We start from the raw sequence: 16,576 nt of genomic DNA, 5'->3' as shown, positions 1-16,576 counted from the left end.
AGAAATCCTATAAAAAGGCACAAAACAATAGCTTTTGGGAGGACATAGCCTGTCTCAAATCACACAAATCACTTCCAACACACAGTTGCTTACTCTGTTTAGCCCAAACTTCTGTACTACATCCAATTGTACTGGATCCTACTTACAAGGTGACACAATAAATCATTAAAGATTATAATGAGAGATTGTGTCAGGATGGTTTAGAAAGGATCTTTGCTGAAATAAGAAGAACATTTTGGATCTTGAGGGGCGCAAGGCCGTACATAGACATCAGCAGAAGTGTGTTTCATGTCAAAAAAGGAGAGCTGGTGCCTGAGGGTTCAGCCAATGGGTCAGCACCGCCCTTTCATTAGGTAAGAAAAAGATGACACAAGGAAAGAGGGGGGGGGGAAAGCATCTCCCACACTATGTCCTGTCAGAGGACACAGTGTGATATTACAAAAAACACCTTAGCAAAAGAAATGTAATGCACTCAGATAACTTTATACCCAATCAAAAAACCTACATTGATCCGTACTCTGTTCATTAACAACTACAAGATTTCTCCACACTAGTGTTTTCAAATAACTGCCTGAAAGAATTTCTTTATTAATTCCTCACACATTCGCATAACTCCCAATTATTTTTTTTTTATTGCACCGTTTATGTTCAGTCACTAAATGCTTATCTGTGAGATATTTGGATCTTATAAGGACTTTAGACTTTCAATTTTATGAATTAATTTCATAATTTTAATGCCCAATGAATTTAATTTATTTGTGTTTTTAAATAAGCTAATTGAGCTGAAACAGTGAATGAAATCATATTTGACATATAAGACCAGAGGCCTTCATGCTGCTTGTCATGTATGTTCATTGAAAGTAGCAACAAATAAATTCAGGTTGCTGAAATGTTGTTTTTGTCTCATGTCGCTTGTTTTGGGGCTCGTTTATAGCCCAAATTTTTCCTTTTTATGACATCTCTATCTTGATGAGGACTTGTTTATGACATCACATTTGTCAGGTAATAAAACTGAGTTTTCACATACAGTTCTGAAGTCAAAACTGTTTTAAAGACAAAATTTCTAATGAAAGTTTGAGATCAGTCATCTCAAGTGGCTTCGGTAAACAGTTGATGAATGTGTTCTAAGGGTTTTTGTTTCAGCAGCTTTCACCACTTACACTTTTGTTCTGACCTACCGAGATGTTTTATTTGAATGTTTTTGTCTGTAAAGAACTAGTTGTGACAGGACATGGTTAATATGACCCCTAGAAAATAAGGATTCATTGTTTCACTGCAAAGACCATGATAGAAAGCTATTAAATACAACTGAAAAAACCTTTGACAGGTCAACCGACAACGGGATCTAAGTCTCTTTCTTTTTTTACAGAAACGTAAAGGGAAAGAGAGGCCCACAGGTTACCCCTGTGATCAGTGTGAGAAAGTCCTCGCCACTTCATCATCCTTGAAGGGACATAAGAAGATTCACACCGGAGAGAAGCCGTACAGATGTGATCAGTGTGGGTCAACTTTTGCCAGATCAGCTTATTTAAGAATTCACCAACGTATTCACAATGGAGAGAAGCCGTACAGATGTCATCAGTGTGGGGCAGCTTTTACTCAATCAGGTGCTTTAACTACGCACCTACGCATTCACACTGGAGAGAAGCCGTACAGATGTGAGCAGTGTGGGGCAGCTTTTACCACATCAGGTGCTTTAACTACGCACCAACGCATTCACACTGGGGAGAAGCCGTACAGATGTGAGCAGTGTGGGGCAGCTTTTACTAAATCGGGTGCTTTAACTACGCACCAACGCATTCACACTGGAGAGAAGCCGTACAGATGTGAGCAGTGTGGATCAGCTTTTACCATATCAGGTGCTTTAACTACGCACCAACGCATTCACACTGGAGAGAAGCCATACAGATGTGAGCAGTGTGGGGCAGCTTTTACCACATCAGGTGCTTTAACTACGCACCAACGCATTCACAGTGGAGAGAAGCCGTACAGATGTGAGCAGTGTGGGGCAGCTTTTACCACATCAGGTGCTTTAACCAAGCACCAGCGCATTCACACTAGAGAGAAGCCGTACAGATGTGAGCAGTGTGGGGCAGCTTTTACCACATCAAGTGCTTTAACTACGCACCAACGCATTCACACTGGAGAGAAACCATACAGATGTGCGCAGTGTGGGGCAGCTTTTACCACATCAGGTAATTTAACTACGCACCAACGCATTCACACTGGGGAGAAGCCGTACAGATGTGAGCAGTGTGGGGCAGCTTTTACTAAATCGGGTGCTTTAACTACGCACCAGCGCATTCACACTGGAGAGAAGCCGTACAGATGTGAGCAGTGTGGGGCAGCTTTTACCACATCAGGTGCTTTAACGAGGCACCAACGCATTCACACTGGAAAGAAGCCGTACAGATGTGAGCAGTGTGGGGCAGCTTTTACTCAATTGAGTAATTTGAGATGTCACCAACGTGTTCACACTGAATAAAATGTGTGTATCTGGAAATCTGGTATAATTGTAATAAGTTCAGTTTTATATTATTATTTTTTTTAATAGTTCTGCTTCTGGTCGTAAATTAGTAACCTTTTTTGTAATGTTTTTATTGTAATCTAACATTTTTCATCATTGTTCTGTTATTGTTCTGTTCTGAATAAAGTTATTCGTTTTTTGTTGGATTTCAGTTTCCTGCTCAGTAACACCATTGTAAACAAACAGGAAGTCAATGTCAGAATGTTAGAACAGTGTCCCACAGTGGTGCCTTGTTCATGTGATTTTATCACTATAGATGAATGATGGTTCTTGATTTAATTTTATCTGAGGGATGGTGTCATTAGTAAAGCACTGTTTTCTTACCTCTGCTTCTGGGACCAGCTGGTCAACTCTAAAAGTGAGTGAATGCTGTCATAGACTTAAGGCTGAATTATGGTTCAGCGTTAAATCAACGCAGAGCCTACGCCGTAGGGTACGCAGCTACGCAGGAGGATCTCCGTAGCCTACGCCGTAGCCTGACGTGCACCTCCCAAAAAATGTAACTACGCGCGAGGCGACGCAGACCCAACGCAGACCGAGAGGGCTGTGATTGGTTTGCTTGGTAGCAACGCATTTCCGGTTCGTGAAGCAGTCGTGAACTTTCAACGCTCTTTTCTTTGTGTGTGTGTGATTTTTTTTTTTGGGGAGGTTGTTTTGGGTTTTTTAATAGTTGTCCTTATCTCTTTGATCCACTGTGAAAGACTGGAAGCTAAACAAAGTATCAACTAGCGCTCTGGGGGGGTACTGCACCACGGCGAAATGGAGTGACGGAGAAGTCCGAGGGTTCACGACGGCAACGGCGTAGTCTCTACGTTGGTTTAACGCAGAACCTTAAATCAGGCTTAACAAAGATAATGACAATTTAAACATTTTTTTAAAATCCTGTGAATAAAATGTGTGTCTGAAGGATAAGTTATATGTAGTGGAGCAGGAATTGGATCAGTGACTGTTCACAACAAAGACCCTAGCCCTGGTGGCCTAATGTTTAAGCACTGGGCTCCTCTTCTGAAATCATCAACAATAACATCAATAACAGTCATCCCTCGTTTGCTGCTGTGGACCGGTTAACAAAAACTCCTGTGTCAGTAGCATCTAAACTCCAGTTCAGCAGTCAGTCCATCGATATCAAGTCCAGTAACATTATGGCTCCAATTAAAACCAATTTGGACAAAATGACACAATTTCACGCAGTCAACTACAAAAACCTGGAGGATATTATGGATCAGCCAGAAGCATCAGGGGTTTTGGTTCCCTTTGCTGTTGGGCTGTAATTCAGACCATTCACTCACCACCGGTAGATGATTGTTCTTTCCGGTATCATTGTTGCTGACTCAAGATGGCCGCCGATGGTGATTGTGAGCAGATCTTGGCTGCCCCAACGCCACCAGATGACAACCCGGTATGTTCAGACACTAATAAGGAAATTGTTAGCCTCAAGGGAGACATCCGGATACTGTCTAACCAACTAAAATCCAAGACTGAACTGCTTAATTCACTTTTGGACGTGGCCCATCAGCAGTCCATGCATATCTGGCTCAAGAGGCTCAAGACCTTCCTTTTAGTTTAGCTTATAACATGATTTTTTTTTATTGTATTAGGGTGGTTTAGTTTTTTTTGTTATCTAGTTATTTATCATTATTTTAACTACTTATTTTTCAATCATTCTATTATGTACTTATTCTTTTGTATTAAAGCAGCACAATGTAACTTTCAGCTTTTGTTGAGTTTGGCGGCTCCTTTGGACCAAAGCGGTAGTGCTTTACCAGAAAGAGCACTACATTTCCCATGAGCACCAGCGCGTACTGCCGGAAAACTCCTGTCCCCGTCGCTGCATTTGTTTTGATGAGAGAAGATGGGACAGACTTTTCAAAACTACTTTTCTGTTTTCAGCGGTCGTTTGCAGGATGGATAGTGAAGAGGTAATGTATCTATTTTTGGTTAAACAATATAATAGGACGATGTTGAAAATCACTAAGTTCAACTTGGTTTTATTAAGTTGTTTCAGCGAGATAATGCTCCCACAAACTCATACGCTCTGCACCTTTTTCCTGTCACGTTTTTTAGAGGGACTTCGTCATAAATTAGTAGTCCAACATACTTACTGACAAAATAAAAAAATACTTTATAACCTGTGAATAACTGAATGCCCATTCCTTATATTTTGCAGATCAGCCCTGCACAATTTTACAGTTCTCAGGAAAAATACTAGAAATGTTCTATACATTTTCTTTGCATTGCATTATTTCCTCTAGTGCTGTAATTCTATTCAATTGTATTATTATTTTATAAAGCTTCCTCATTACGAATTACACAATTTTCTGATCACTATTTCAGTGTTTCCTTTAGGAATTTGCTGAAAAGTGGGGGCATGCTTCCCGGGGGGGTGGCGGCGGCGGCGGCGGCGGCGGCTGCGTAAATGTACGGCGTACACAAATGACCACTTGACAGCAAATGTAACTTTCAAAAACTATTTATTGGCTTTTATCCCTGAACAATAAATAAATGTTACTTCAACTTCAACTCTAACCAGTTGAAAATGTAAAAAATAAATAAAAACAATAACATTAAATAAATAACATGTAAACATCAGCTAGATGAGGCTGTGTAGACTCAATGACAAAGTTTGCACCCAGGCTCAGAGCACTTAATTTTCCTTGGCTTTTTAAAGAAGAGCTCTAAGGCTCTGTTGTAGGGAAATTCTCCCAGAGGTGGCCCATTGATGCTTAGCAGCATACATGCTGCAAGATGATCCCCCTGCAGCCTGTTTCTCAAGTCAGTCTTCACCTACAAATAGAAACAATAATGAGATTGTTTCTCTCAATTTCCTACACCCTAATCATTTAAAATTAAATAAAAAAAAACAAAAAAAATTAAAATCCCAAAATATATGTACCGTTTCTGATTGGGTGGGCTCTGCGCATCTTTTTTAGAAACAACAAAGAACGCATACCGCAAAAGTTGTGTCTCGGCGGAGGGACCCGGCGTCCCAGCAAAATGAGAAGAGAAAAAAGAGAAGTGTTCCGAACAGCAGACAGCGCACACACTAAAGGCTGATTTATGGTTCCGCGTTACACCAACGCGGAACCCTACGCCTACGGCGTAGGGTTCCGCGTTGGTGTAACGCGGAACCATAAATCAGCCTTTAGTGCCTGATTTATGCACTACGGCGTAGGGTACGCCGTAAGGCTGATTTATGGTTCCGCGTTACAACAACGCAGAGCCTACGGCGTAGGGTACACGGCGACCCGCACCGTACGTGGAAATGCGGTCTTTTTTTTGCTATTAAAACATGATTTGTAATGTGAATTTGCAACACTTAAAGGAGCATGAGGCTCCTTTTAAGAAATGAGACTCTATAGCGCCACCCTTTGCCACGACGGCCGCCGGGGGTAGAATAGAATAGAATAGAATAGAATAGAATAGAATAGAATACTTTATTGTCTGTCCCAATGGTGACAGAAATTCCTCTTGGACAGGGCTCACAACCACATTCATACATTCTCATAAGGACACGTTACAATATAAAAAGAATAAATACGTTAAAAACAGTAAATAAGTTAAAACAGACATGACAGTGCCTGTTAAAAGTGCAACAATCTATTTGATAGTGTTCAGAATGGTTGTGGCAGATGGAATGAATGACTTTTTGTAAATGTTTTTCCGGGCCAGTGGAATTCTATACCTTCTGCCTGATGGCAGTAGTTGAAATGAGTGGTGAAGGGGATGAGAGGGGTCTTCTGTGATCAGAGTGGCCTTCCTGATCACAGAGCGGTTGTAGAGATCAGACAGGGGGGTGTGTTGTGATCTGCATATTTTGCTGGCCTGGTTTATTATTCGTGAGAGTCTGGTTTTGTGTTTGATGGTGAGCAAGTTGTACCAGGATGAGATGTTGAATGTAAAAATGGATTCAATGAGTGAACGGTAAACCAGAATTAAAATGTCTTTGCTGATGTTGAATGTCCTTAGATTCCTCAGCAGGTGGAGACGCTGTTGTGCCTTCTTGTAAATACCGTCCGTATGTTGTGTGAAGGACAGACAGGTGTGGATCTCAGTCCCCAGGTATCTGAAGGACTGGACCTGCTCTACCAGCTGCCCCTGGATGCTGAGCGGCTGGAAAAGAGATGGCGTTATTGCTGCCTTGCTTCTGCCTCCACAGCACAGCTCCTTTGTTTTGGCAATGTTCAGCTGGAGTGAGTTCTCAGTGAATGTTTGGACCAGGTCGCTGACGGCCTGCTGGTACTGAGTCAGGGCATCAGAACCAGTCATGTGGGCAACCAGTGCCATGTCGTCTGCATATTTAAAAAGTGACATTCCTTCTCTGCTACAAGAGATGTTGTTGGTATATGCAGAGAAGAGAATGGGAGATAAAACACAACCTTGAGGAAGCCCTGTGTTTAAAACCAGTTTGCTCGATTTAAAACCATTCACAAGCACTTCTTGTGGTCTGTCCTGTAAAAAGTTAAAAATCCATAAAAGCAGTGTTGGGTGCACCTGAAGATCTGACAGGCGGTGCAGCAGGGTGCTAGTGTGTACAGTGTTAAAAGCAGAGGAGAAGTCCATGAATAAAATCCTGGTGTGTGGGTGTGTAGAGTCCATGTGCTTTGTGACGGTGTCTAAAAGTGTGAGACTTGCATCCTCTACACCACGTCTTGCTCTGTACGCAAACTGGAGGGGATCCAGTTTGTCGGCCAACATGTCGGACAGCTGGTCACCCACTACTCTCTCCATGCACTTGCAAAGCACTGAGGTCAGCACCACTGGTCTGTAGTCCTTCAAGTCCTTTGCGTGTGCTTTTTTGGGGATGGGGATTACTGTGGACTCTTTCCACTGGTTGGGGGTACAGCCAGAATCCAGGAGGAGCTGGAACAGCCTGGTGAGAACTCCACCTAACTGGGTGGAGCAGTCCTTGAGCACCCTGCCTCCGAGCCTGTCAGGTCCTGGGGCTTTGTGTGGGTTGACTCTGTGCAGGATGGAGGTCACCAGCTGTTCGTCTATGACGACGGTTGAAGGAGAGCTCAGGGTTGGACAGGTCCAGTTGCTTGGTCTTCTGTTGTTGTTGAACCGGGTGAAGAAGCTGTTGAGATGTTCTGCAAAGGAGATTGGGTCTGAGCAGTTGACCACTGCAGGTTTGGTGGGTCGGCCCATCATGGTGTTTAATCCCCTACTGCAAACAGCGAAGCCGACACGGGAGAACGGGGAGAACGCGCATGCAGCGTCATGTGACGTCACATCCGCAGGACAGCGCGGGAAACTCGGCCCCAGCACTGCAGCACATTTTGCAGCACACAGCCTGTTCAAGGCAACGGAGAGATACACTAGAGGAAACATTCTTTTGGGTTTGGAACGCTTCATCTGACATTATTACTAGAAAACTTAAAACGTATACAATTTTTTTTCATAAATCCTGCCTCAATCCTGCCTCAAGCTCCTTTAAACTACAAATAATAGTTTTTTGACGTGACATCAGAGATTGTGCATGCTCTCTGCGAAAGGATGAGGCAAATCGGGTCGTAGCTGCTTCAACTGTGCGATTCCTTCACGAGGAGAGACCAGGATTTCAAACACGCTTGATTTTCTTGCGACCTCACGATTTGTGAGAGGGAGCTCGTCGTGAGGTGTTAATCTCTCGTCGTTACCCCACGTACACTGCAAGAGGCACGAGCAACGATTGGGTCAAAATCGGGCCCGATCAAAAAAAAGTCGCACGACTGGAAAATCGGCTCAAAACGAGCCGATAATTGCACAGTGTATGCCCGGCTTTAATGTTATCAATTCGTTTACCCACATTAGCGTCACTGAGTTGGCTAATAAGTCTACCTTTTCTCCGGTAATTCGCTGCCTTATTTACGGCGACTTCTCCTTTTTTGTTTTTTCTTACGACGACTCTGACCCAATAGGATCCCCCAAACACCCCACTCCCTCCATCCCCTCCCCTCCCCCCGCCGTTGCGCTCATCATCACACAGGCTGTGCTGTGAAGGTGGAGAGATGCGGCGATGGTGCATTTGCGACAAAAAAAAAAAAAAAAAATTATAATAAAAAAAACTTTTCAGGCGTGGCGGCTATGATTTAGCAGTGGCGGGCCGCCACTCCATGGATCAGGCATACCTGCTAGATTGAAATTATACAAGACTGTCTCAGAAAATTAGAATATTGTGATTTTCTGTAATGCAATTACAAAAACAAAAATGTCACATTCTGGATTCATTACAAATCAACTGAAATATTGCAAGCCTTTTATTATTTTAATATTGCTGATCATGGTTTACAGTTCAAGAAAACTCAAATATCCTATCTCAAAAAATTAGAATATTCTGGGAATCTTAATCTTAAACTGTAAACCATAATCAGCAATATTAAAATAATAAAAGGCTTGCAATATTTCAGTTGATTTGTAACGAATCCAGAATGTATGACATTTTAGTTTTTTACATTTTATTACAGAAAATAAAGAACTTTATCACAATATTCAAATTTTCTGAGACAGTCCTGTAATATGGTTGAGTCAGTTTCTCTAATTGGTATAGGACGTTGTGCGTCAGAGTTGAATGTATAGTATTGATTTTTTTGTATATTATTGATTTTTTGATGATAATACTCTAAGGGCCTGATTTACTAAGATCCTAAATAAAGAGTACTAAATTGCGTGTGCACTGAAAAAGTTTGCACGTGCTGTTGTTGTGTGTTTTGCGGGTGATCAACTAAGAATGCTTGCGCAATTGATAACAGGCGCTGTTAGAGCCATTTGTCATGTATAGAAGGTGATTAATAATTTAGATTTTAGAATATTTGATTAAGTGTATTTAGAATAATATGCAGTTTAATATCAGTTCGCAAGGTGTTTGCCTAATAATATTAATAACTGCAGCTTTCTCATTGGTTGCATATATGCCACGTGATGTACGTGTATTATTGTTTTTTTTTGTGAAGCTATGTAACCGAGAGAGCACACTAGTTTTTGACCGTGCTTGCACGAGAATATTGTTTTTTCATATAATCGCACAGTTTTTCTGTTTTTGTTGTTGAAAGAAAAGTTTTTCACTAAACTTTTGAAAGAAGAACACGGACTGTGACTTTTATTTGAAGTACACGTCAACTACATGCTCGGAACCATAGCTTAGTGTGCTTTATCAGGAATTAGACGGAGCCACACTAATATAAGTCAAAAACTAAGCTCGCAAAGAGAATTGCGCACAAAAGACGGATGCCTCTAGAGGAGAAGAGGATTGTAAAAGAGAGTCTTCACTTACCAGTGATAAAGCCAAGCCAGGCGCACCTTCTGGACGTGGATAAGCCGCAAAGTGAGTAACGGGGATTTCCGTTCCCATTGCCAACGGGACAGTCGCCCAGCCAAGCTTGAAGACGTAATGCACACGAAAATAATGCTCTTGAAAGATTTCAAGGAAATATTAAAGAGCGAGAAACTGTCGTTGTGAGGCAAACAGGACCGTTTGTGTGCATTAAAGTTTACCGACGGGAGCGACCGTTAAGAATGGACGTTGCGGCGGACGGCCACAAGAGGCCGCCAAAGCCCACGGCCAGAGGTGGGTAGTAACGAGTTACATTTACTCCGTTACATTTACTTGAGTAAGTTTTGGGAAAATTTGTACTTTTAGGAGTAGTTTTGAATCACTATACTTTTACTTTTACTTGAGTAGATTTGTGAAGAAGAAACTGTTCCTCTTACTCCGCTACATTAGGCAACGTTGAGCTCGTTACTTTTCTTTTATCCCTTTTATCCGCGTACGCATCAATCCCTCTCTCTCAGTGAGAGAGCGGCGCATTTATTGAAGGCTGATTTATGGTTCCGCGTCACACCAACGTAGAGCCTACGGCGTAGGGTACGCGGCGACGCGTAACCTACGCCGTCGATTTAACGCGGAACCATAATTCAGGTTTAGTCACAGCGAGAGAGGGGTCCGCCAGGCTCTACCACGTGACTGTGTTTCACCAATCAAACGTAGCTGCGCCGTGTAGTCTCGTCACGTGACCATATTCATTCTCAGTCGGCGGGAGAGGATTGTTGTCTACAGTTAAAATTAATCCAAAATGTCACTCATCAGCAATGCAGACGCAGACGAAAAGGAACACCCCTGGCCTCAGATTAAAACCATGTTCACCTTAAAAACGGTGGGAAACACCAGCTACAATATGCAGTGTCTTCATTGTTTGCCTAAACAAACGGTCATTTCAGCGTTCAAGAACTCGACGTCTAACTTGAGGAAACATGTGGCGGTAAGTTTCCTAAATTCGTTTTCTTGTCCTCTTTTTGCTGTGAATAGGCAAATGTTTGTCTTTTAGGTTACATTATTTTTAAAGGGGCAAAAAGCGATTTCATTTCACTGCTAGGGTTCATTGTGTTCTGCCTGTACATCAAAGCAAAGTGTCTCATGAGCCACGCCAAAATAAACTTTAGATTTTCATGTAATAAAGTGATTTAAAGAAATAACAACATCATGATGCTGATTCATAAAAAGTGAATTGATGCTTTGTCAGGTCTGCCTGCAAGACAACAAGCTAAAAACTGTTAAAATGTTTGTTTAGTGAATGAGTTCTGGTGTACAGAAGCGTATTGCATTCAATTGAAAAAAAAAAATCTGCTCTGTTTTTCTGAATTAACGAGTTCCTTATCTCAGAATTCTGAAAAAAGTTTAAAGAAAAAAAAAATCGCTTTCCGTCTGAACAACTGCAAAGTCGACAAACTAATAATACCATCTATATAACTTAAAGACAAGAGTATCTCCCAATGTTTCAAACCGAAAGCAAAATAAAACTGGATTAAACTGGACAGGAACATGTTTGCTTCCATGAAATCGAGCTCTCAAGCGAATGACAACTTCTTGAAAGTTGTGAGGAAAAACAGAGCAGATTCTTTTTTATTAAAACTTTTCTCTGAATTCTGAGATAATTATCTCGTTAATTCAGAAAAACAGAGCAGATTTTTTTTTTCTCAAGTGAATGCAATACGCTTCCGTACTGGTGGATCCGCGCTGCATGGAGAAGTTTATTGATGAAGGGACCAGCTTGTACAGTGGGCTGCAGAGAGGAGATTTTTTAATCAAAAAATTATGAATATCGCTTATTGCACCTTTTAAACATTTCTTATGTTTATTTATGTATGTTTATATTTTTACCTTTTATTGTGTTTATATATATATATATATATATATATATATATATATATATATATATATATATATATATATATATATATATATATCCAATCTGATGTGATAAGTCTCTTTTAATGTCTTGATCTTCCTGTAGCCTCACATATATATTTTTCTAATCTACAGAGAGTTCACCCAAACAAACTGTCTGAGTACACAGACTTACAAGAGTCCCACAGAAAGCGCAAGTCCTCCTCTTCAGGTTATACCTCTGGGAAAAATGCAAAAATCACAGCCTTCACTGCCCCAGGGCGAGTAACACAAGCAACACTTGACAAGCTGGTGCTAAATTTTGTATGTGAGGCCAACCAACCATTTTCCGTGGTTGAGACACCATCCTTCAAGACTTTGATTGAAACCTTACAACCTCATACAGTCATGACGAGGAAAACATTATGCGGAAGAATACAGGAAGCTGCAAAACACAAGAAAAGCTTAATAATCAAAAAGCTGAGTGCGGTGAATTATGTTGCTACTACAACAGACTGCTGGTCTGCCAGACAACGTAGCTACTTGGGTGTCACCTGTCACTGGATAGACAACACCTCACTGGAGAGGCACTCTGCTGCATTGGCTTGTAGACCTGTAAAAGGCTCGCACACCTTTGACGTCCTTGCTGCTGCATTAGAAGAAATACATTCCGAGTACCACATCAGGGAAAAAGTGATCAGGACGACAACAGACAGTGGCTCAAACTTCCTAAAAGCCTTTAGATTATATGGTAAGAAAGAGGAGGAAGCCACCGATGTACAAGAGGAGAGTGACTCCATCCTTGATGATGCGAGTGATGATGAGAGTGAGCCAGAGTTGGAGTTTCAAGATGTGTCTGCTATTCTGGATGACAACACAGGCCTTGAGTACCAACTTCCAAGACACCAAAAGTGTGCATGCCATCTCCTCAATCTTATATCTACAGTTGATGCTACTGCTACTGCTGCAGGAGGAGCTGCGAACGAAACCTACAAGAAACTGTCTCGTTCTACTTTTGCAAAATGTCATGCTCTGTGGAATAAAACCAGCAGATCAACCATGGCTCATGAAACAGTGGAACGTGAATGCAAGCTGCAGTTTCTCCGACCCAATCAGACACGTTGGACCTCCCTGTTCCTCGCTGTAGAAAGGATTGTGCGTATTCATCGAGAGCAGGGAGAACAAGCCATTCGCAATGTCTGCACAGCACTAAAGATAAAGATGTAAGTTGACAAAACTTATCTTTTGTTTTTAAAGAGTAATAAAAATTAATTAGCCCTTGCTGATTAATCCACTTGTCTCAAGTAACAAAGTTTTCTTTGCATGGTGGTGTAACAATGACTTGAATTAAATAATTAAATTTTTTTCATTTGTGTATTTAACATTTACAATGCATAATAAAGACATTGTAAGTAATTTTTTTTATCATTACATCTTTTATAGGTTCAATCCGGCTGAAATGGGGTTTTTGGTGGAGTATGCTGCTGTGATGAAGCCTGTTTCCATGGCTCTTAATATCCTCCAAGGGGAATCATCTGTGCATATGGGCCTCCTGCTGCCAACGCTTTACCAGTTGCGGGACAAGCTGAAGAGGTTGGAGTCATCTTGCAAAATGTGTACACCTCTTGTTCACGCCCTGCAGCAAGGCATCCAGAAACGTTTTGGAGACGCCATGAAAGAGCCTGAGCTGATTGCAGCAGCAATACTCCTACCAAGATTCAGAACCTCCTGGACTACAGAGGAGAACATCTTACATTCTGGTAAATATAGTTTATCAATTCAAATGTGACTTATATACATTTTAGGATTATAGTGTGTCAGTGACCAACCAACCACAGTGTGGCAATATAGTTAGAAGGTAGCCTTTAATGTCAAATATCAGCAGCTTGACAGCCTATACAGTAGAAGGGTAAGAATAATGTGCAGACCTAATTATTTTGAAAACGATTTATCTTGCCACAGGTCTTCACTACATCAGAAATCACCTCGACATCGACTTGGATGATGTCACCAGCACAAACAGCAGCTTATCTGATGAAGATGACTTCTTTGCATCCATGGAGTTGGGAAAATCAGAAGTAGGAGAGCTGGAGAGGTACCTTTCATGTCTGTCCCCTGCAGGTATGGATCTACTCCACACCTTTCCTCACATCAAGAAGCTGTCACTCAAAGTCAACACAGGTCTTCCTGCATCTGCAGCCTGTGAGAGACTTTTCAGTCATGCTGGACTCCTGTTCACTGCTAAACGATCACAGCTTCACTGCAAGAACCTTGAGAGCCAATTACTGTTGAAGCTCAATAGTGACATCACTGAGTGATTTTTTTTTTTTTTTTTTTTTTTTTTGGGGGGGGGGGGGCTGTATTTATTTTTGCATGTTTTGTCACATATATACGGTGGCCGAGATCCGCCATTGCGGAAAATAAAAGTAACGATGCAAACAGAAACAAACGCCGCTGCAAATTAAAAAAAACGCTTAGCCAATAAAATAAACGCTGCAAACAAAAATAAACGCTGCTGCAAATAAAAGAAACGCTGAAAATATAAAGAAACCCCACTGCAAATAAACCCGCTACAAATAAAATAAAAAAATGGCGCAAATAAAAAAAAGCCACAACGAAAGTGAATTACCGGGGACTATTTTTGCCGATGCACCGGTGTTTTTATGTGAGAAGACTCACACTGCCATGGAAATTGTTAGCGTATATAAATTCATCAAACATTATTCTCTACAATACAGTAAACAAAACACCATCTTATCATGGGCCTTACACCAGGTTACATTCAGGAGGCACTAATTGCAGCTCCTTCACCCCTTATATGTAATGTTATTATTTTCTTCAAAAGAAGGGTTATAATGATACGTATATCATACAGTAAGCTAGAGTTTCCTCTTGCAGTTTTCTAAGCAAAATGTAGTTGCATAAAGTGAGTACTTTGACTCAGAAATCAGATAAAAGGGATACTGAAGCCAACAAAAATTGGAACCACTGCTTTACTGTCAGATTGTAATTAGTTCGACCTCATATCAAACCTGGGGCTACATGGCCTAACACATGATATATTATTTGATATGAGGTTGAACTAATTACAATATGTACTCACTTTATGCAACTACATTTTGCTTAGAAAACTGCAAGAGGAAACTCTAGCTTACTGTACGATATACATATCATTATAACCCTTCTTTTGAAGAAAATGATAACATTACATATAAGAAAAGGGGTGAAGGAGCTGCAATTAGTGCCTCCTGAATGTAACTGGTGTAAGGCCCATGATAAGATGGTGTTTTGTTTACTGTAGTGTAGAAAATAATGTTTGAATTTATATACCCTAACCTTAACAATTTCCATGGCAGTGTGAGTCTTCTCACATAAAAGCACCGGTGCATCGGCAAAAATTGTCCCCGGTTAAAATAGTCCACTTCCGTTGTGGCTTTTTTATTTGCGCCATTTTTTAAAATATTTGCAGCAGGGTTTCTTTATATTTGCAGCGTTTCTCTTATTTGCAACGGCTTTTGTTTTTTATTTGCAGTGTTTATTTTATTTGCAAAGCGTTTATTTTATTTGCAGCAGCGTTTATTTTTATTTGCAGCGTTTCTTTAATTTGCAGCGGCGTTTGTTTCTGTTTGCAGCGTTACTTTTATTTTCAGCAATGCTGGGTCTCGGCCACCGTACATAATACACAGACTCAAACACACACACACAGTTTATGAGTTCATGGGCTTGTTCTAGTTCTGCCTGCGGAGCCTGGTTAAAAAAGGAAAGTAAAAAGGCTTGAAATTTTGTGCTACTTGTGCTTAATTTATTTTTTTATTTATTCTGTTATTTTATTTTTATTATTTTTATTATTAAGTACTTGAATTTACTTTAAGATTATTTTAATTTAAGCTATTTTTTGTTCATTTTAATTTATATTATTGATTTCATTTGCCTGAAGATGACTATTTTGTACTTTTGTCTGTTTGAATGGTTGTGTTAAAAAAATAAATCAGACGTTACTCAACAGTTACTCAGTACTTGAGTAGTTTTTTCACCGAGTACTTTTTTACTTTTACTCAAGTAATTATTTGGATGACTACTTTTACTTCTACTTGAGTCATATTATTCTGAAGTAACAGTACTTTTACTTGAGTACAATTTTTGGCTACTCTACCCAGCTCTGCCCACGGCAAAGGCCGTCGAAGAAAAACTGAACAGGCTTAACCTTTGTCTGGTGTTAGCTTTCTGTTACCATCTCCGATGTTAACGGGTCGGTTTTGACCCGTGTTTTAAATCATCTCTAAAATACACTAAAAGCAATTATCCATCATCCAATTTGTTTCTCATCTCTTGGTTACATTGTTAGGCTTCCTTATCCATGAAAATATTGCTTTTAATATTTTTGGTGTGGGAACTCTAGGCCTTTTTTTGTCAGTATAGCCCTTGATTTCAATTTAAAAAACTGGTCAAATGAGCCTCAAGAGAATCATATGAATAAATAAAAGGTTGTTGTGTTACCTGACTATTACTGAGGGGTATTAGAACACATCTCTTAAATACATTTGTTTCATTTATTTTTTAATTTTAATATTATTAACTATAATAACATCTATGGTGTTATGGGTCAATTTCGACCCGTTTACATTTACCTCAAGGAAATGGAAAAAAAGTATTTTTTCAGCAATAGAACTTTAAAAAATTGTCACAAGTGATATTGTGACCCTGCAGGCCAGTAGTCAAATCAAGGACCACACATTTTCCTTGGTTCTTCTCAGGGATGCCACTCGCAGCTTTGCCTGTGTAAATCTGTAGCTGTTTTTGGCATCGCAGGCTGCCCAGATTTTATGCCGTACTTCCCTGGCTTACTGGGTATGTATTGCCGGAAGGGGCATTTTTCTGGGAAAGGGAGAACGGGACGTTCATCCACTGTC

At 40.5% G+C, this 16,576-nt stretch overlaps 1 protein-coding gene across 1 annotated transcript in view; it reads left to right on the top strand.

Annotated features, from left to right (window-relative positions):
• The window catches only part of LOC133447248 (zinc finger protein 208-like), a 190,882-nt gene that overhangs the window by 93,782 nt on the left and 80,524 nt on the right, over positions 1–16,576 (top strand). Inside the window, 1 exon segment of the mRNA XM_061725894.1 lies at positions 1,463–2,337. Coding sequence (XP_061581878.1) covers positions 1,463–2,337 — 875 coding nt within the window.

Source organism: Cololabis saira, chromosome 1 (genome assembly GCF_033807715.1).
Source record: "Cololabis saira isolate AMF1-May2022 chromosome 1, fColSai1.1, whole genome shotgun sequence".
Classification (NCBI taxonomy): domain Eukaryota; kingdom Metazoa; phylum Chordata; class Actinopteri; order Beloniformes; family Belonidae; genus Cololabis; species Cololabis saira.
The sequence above is the reverse complement of the archived record's forward strand: the minus strand, read 5'-3'. Positions and strand labels throughout refer to the sequence as shown.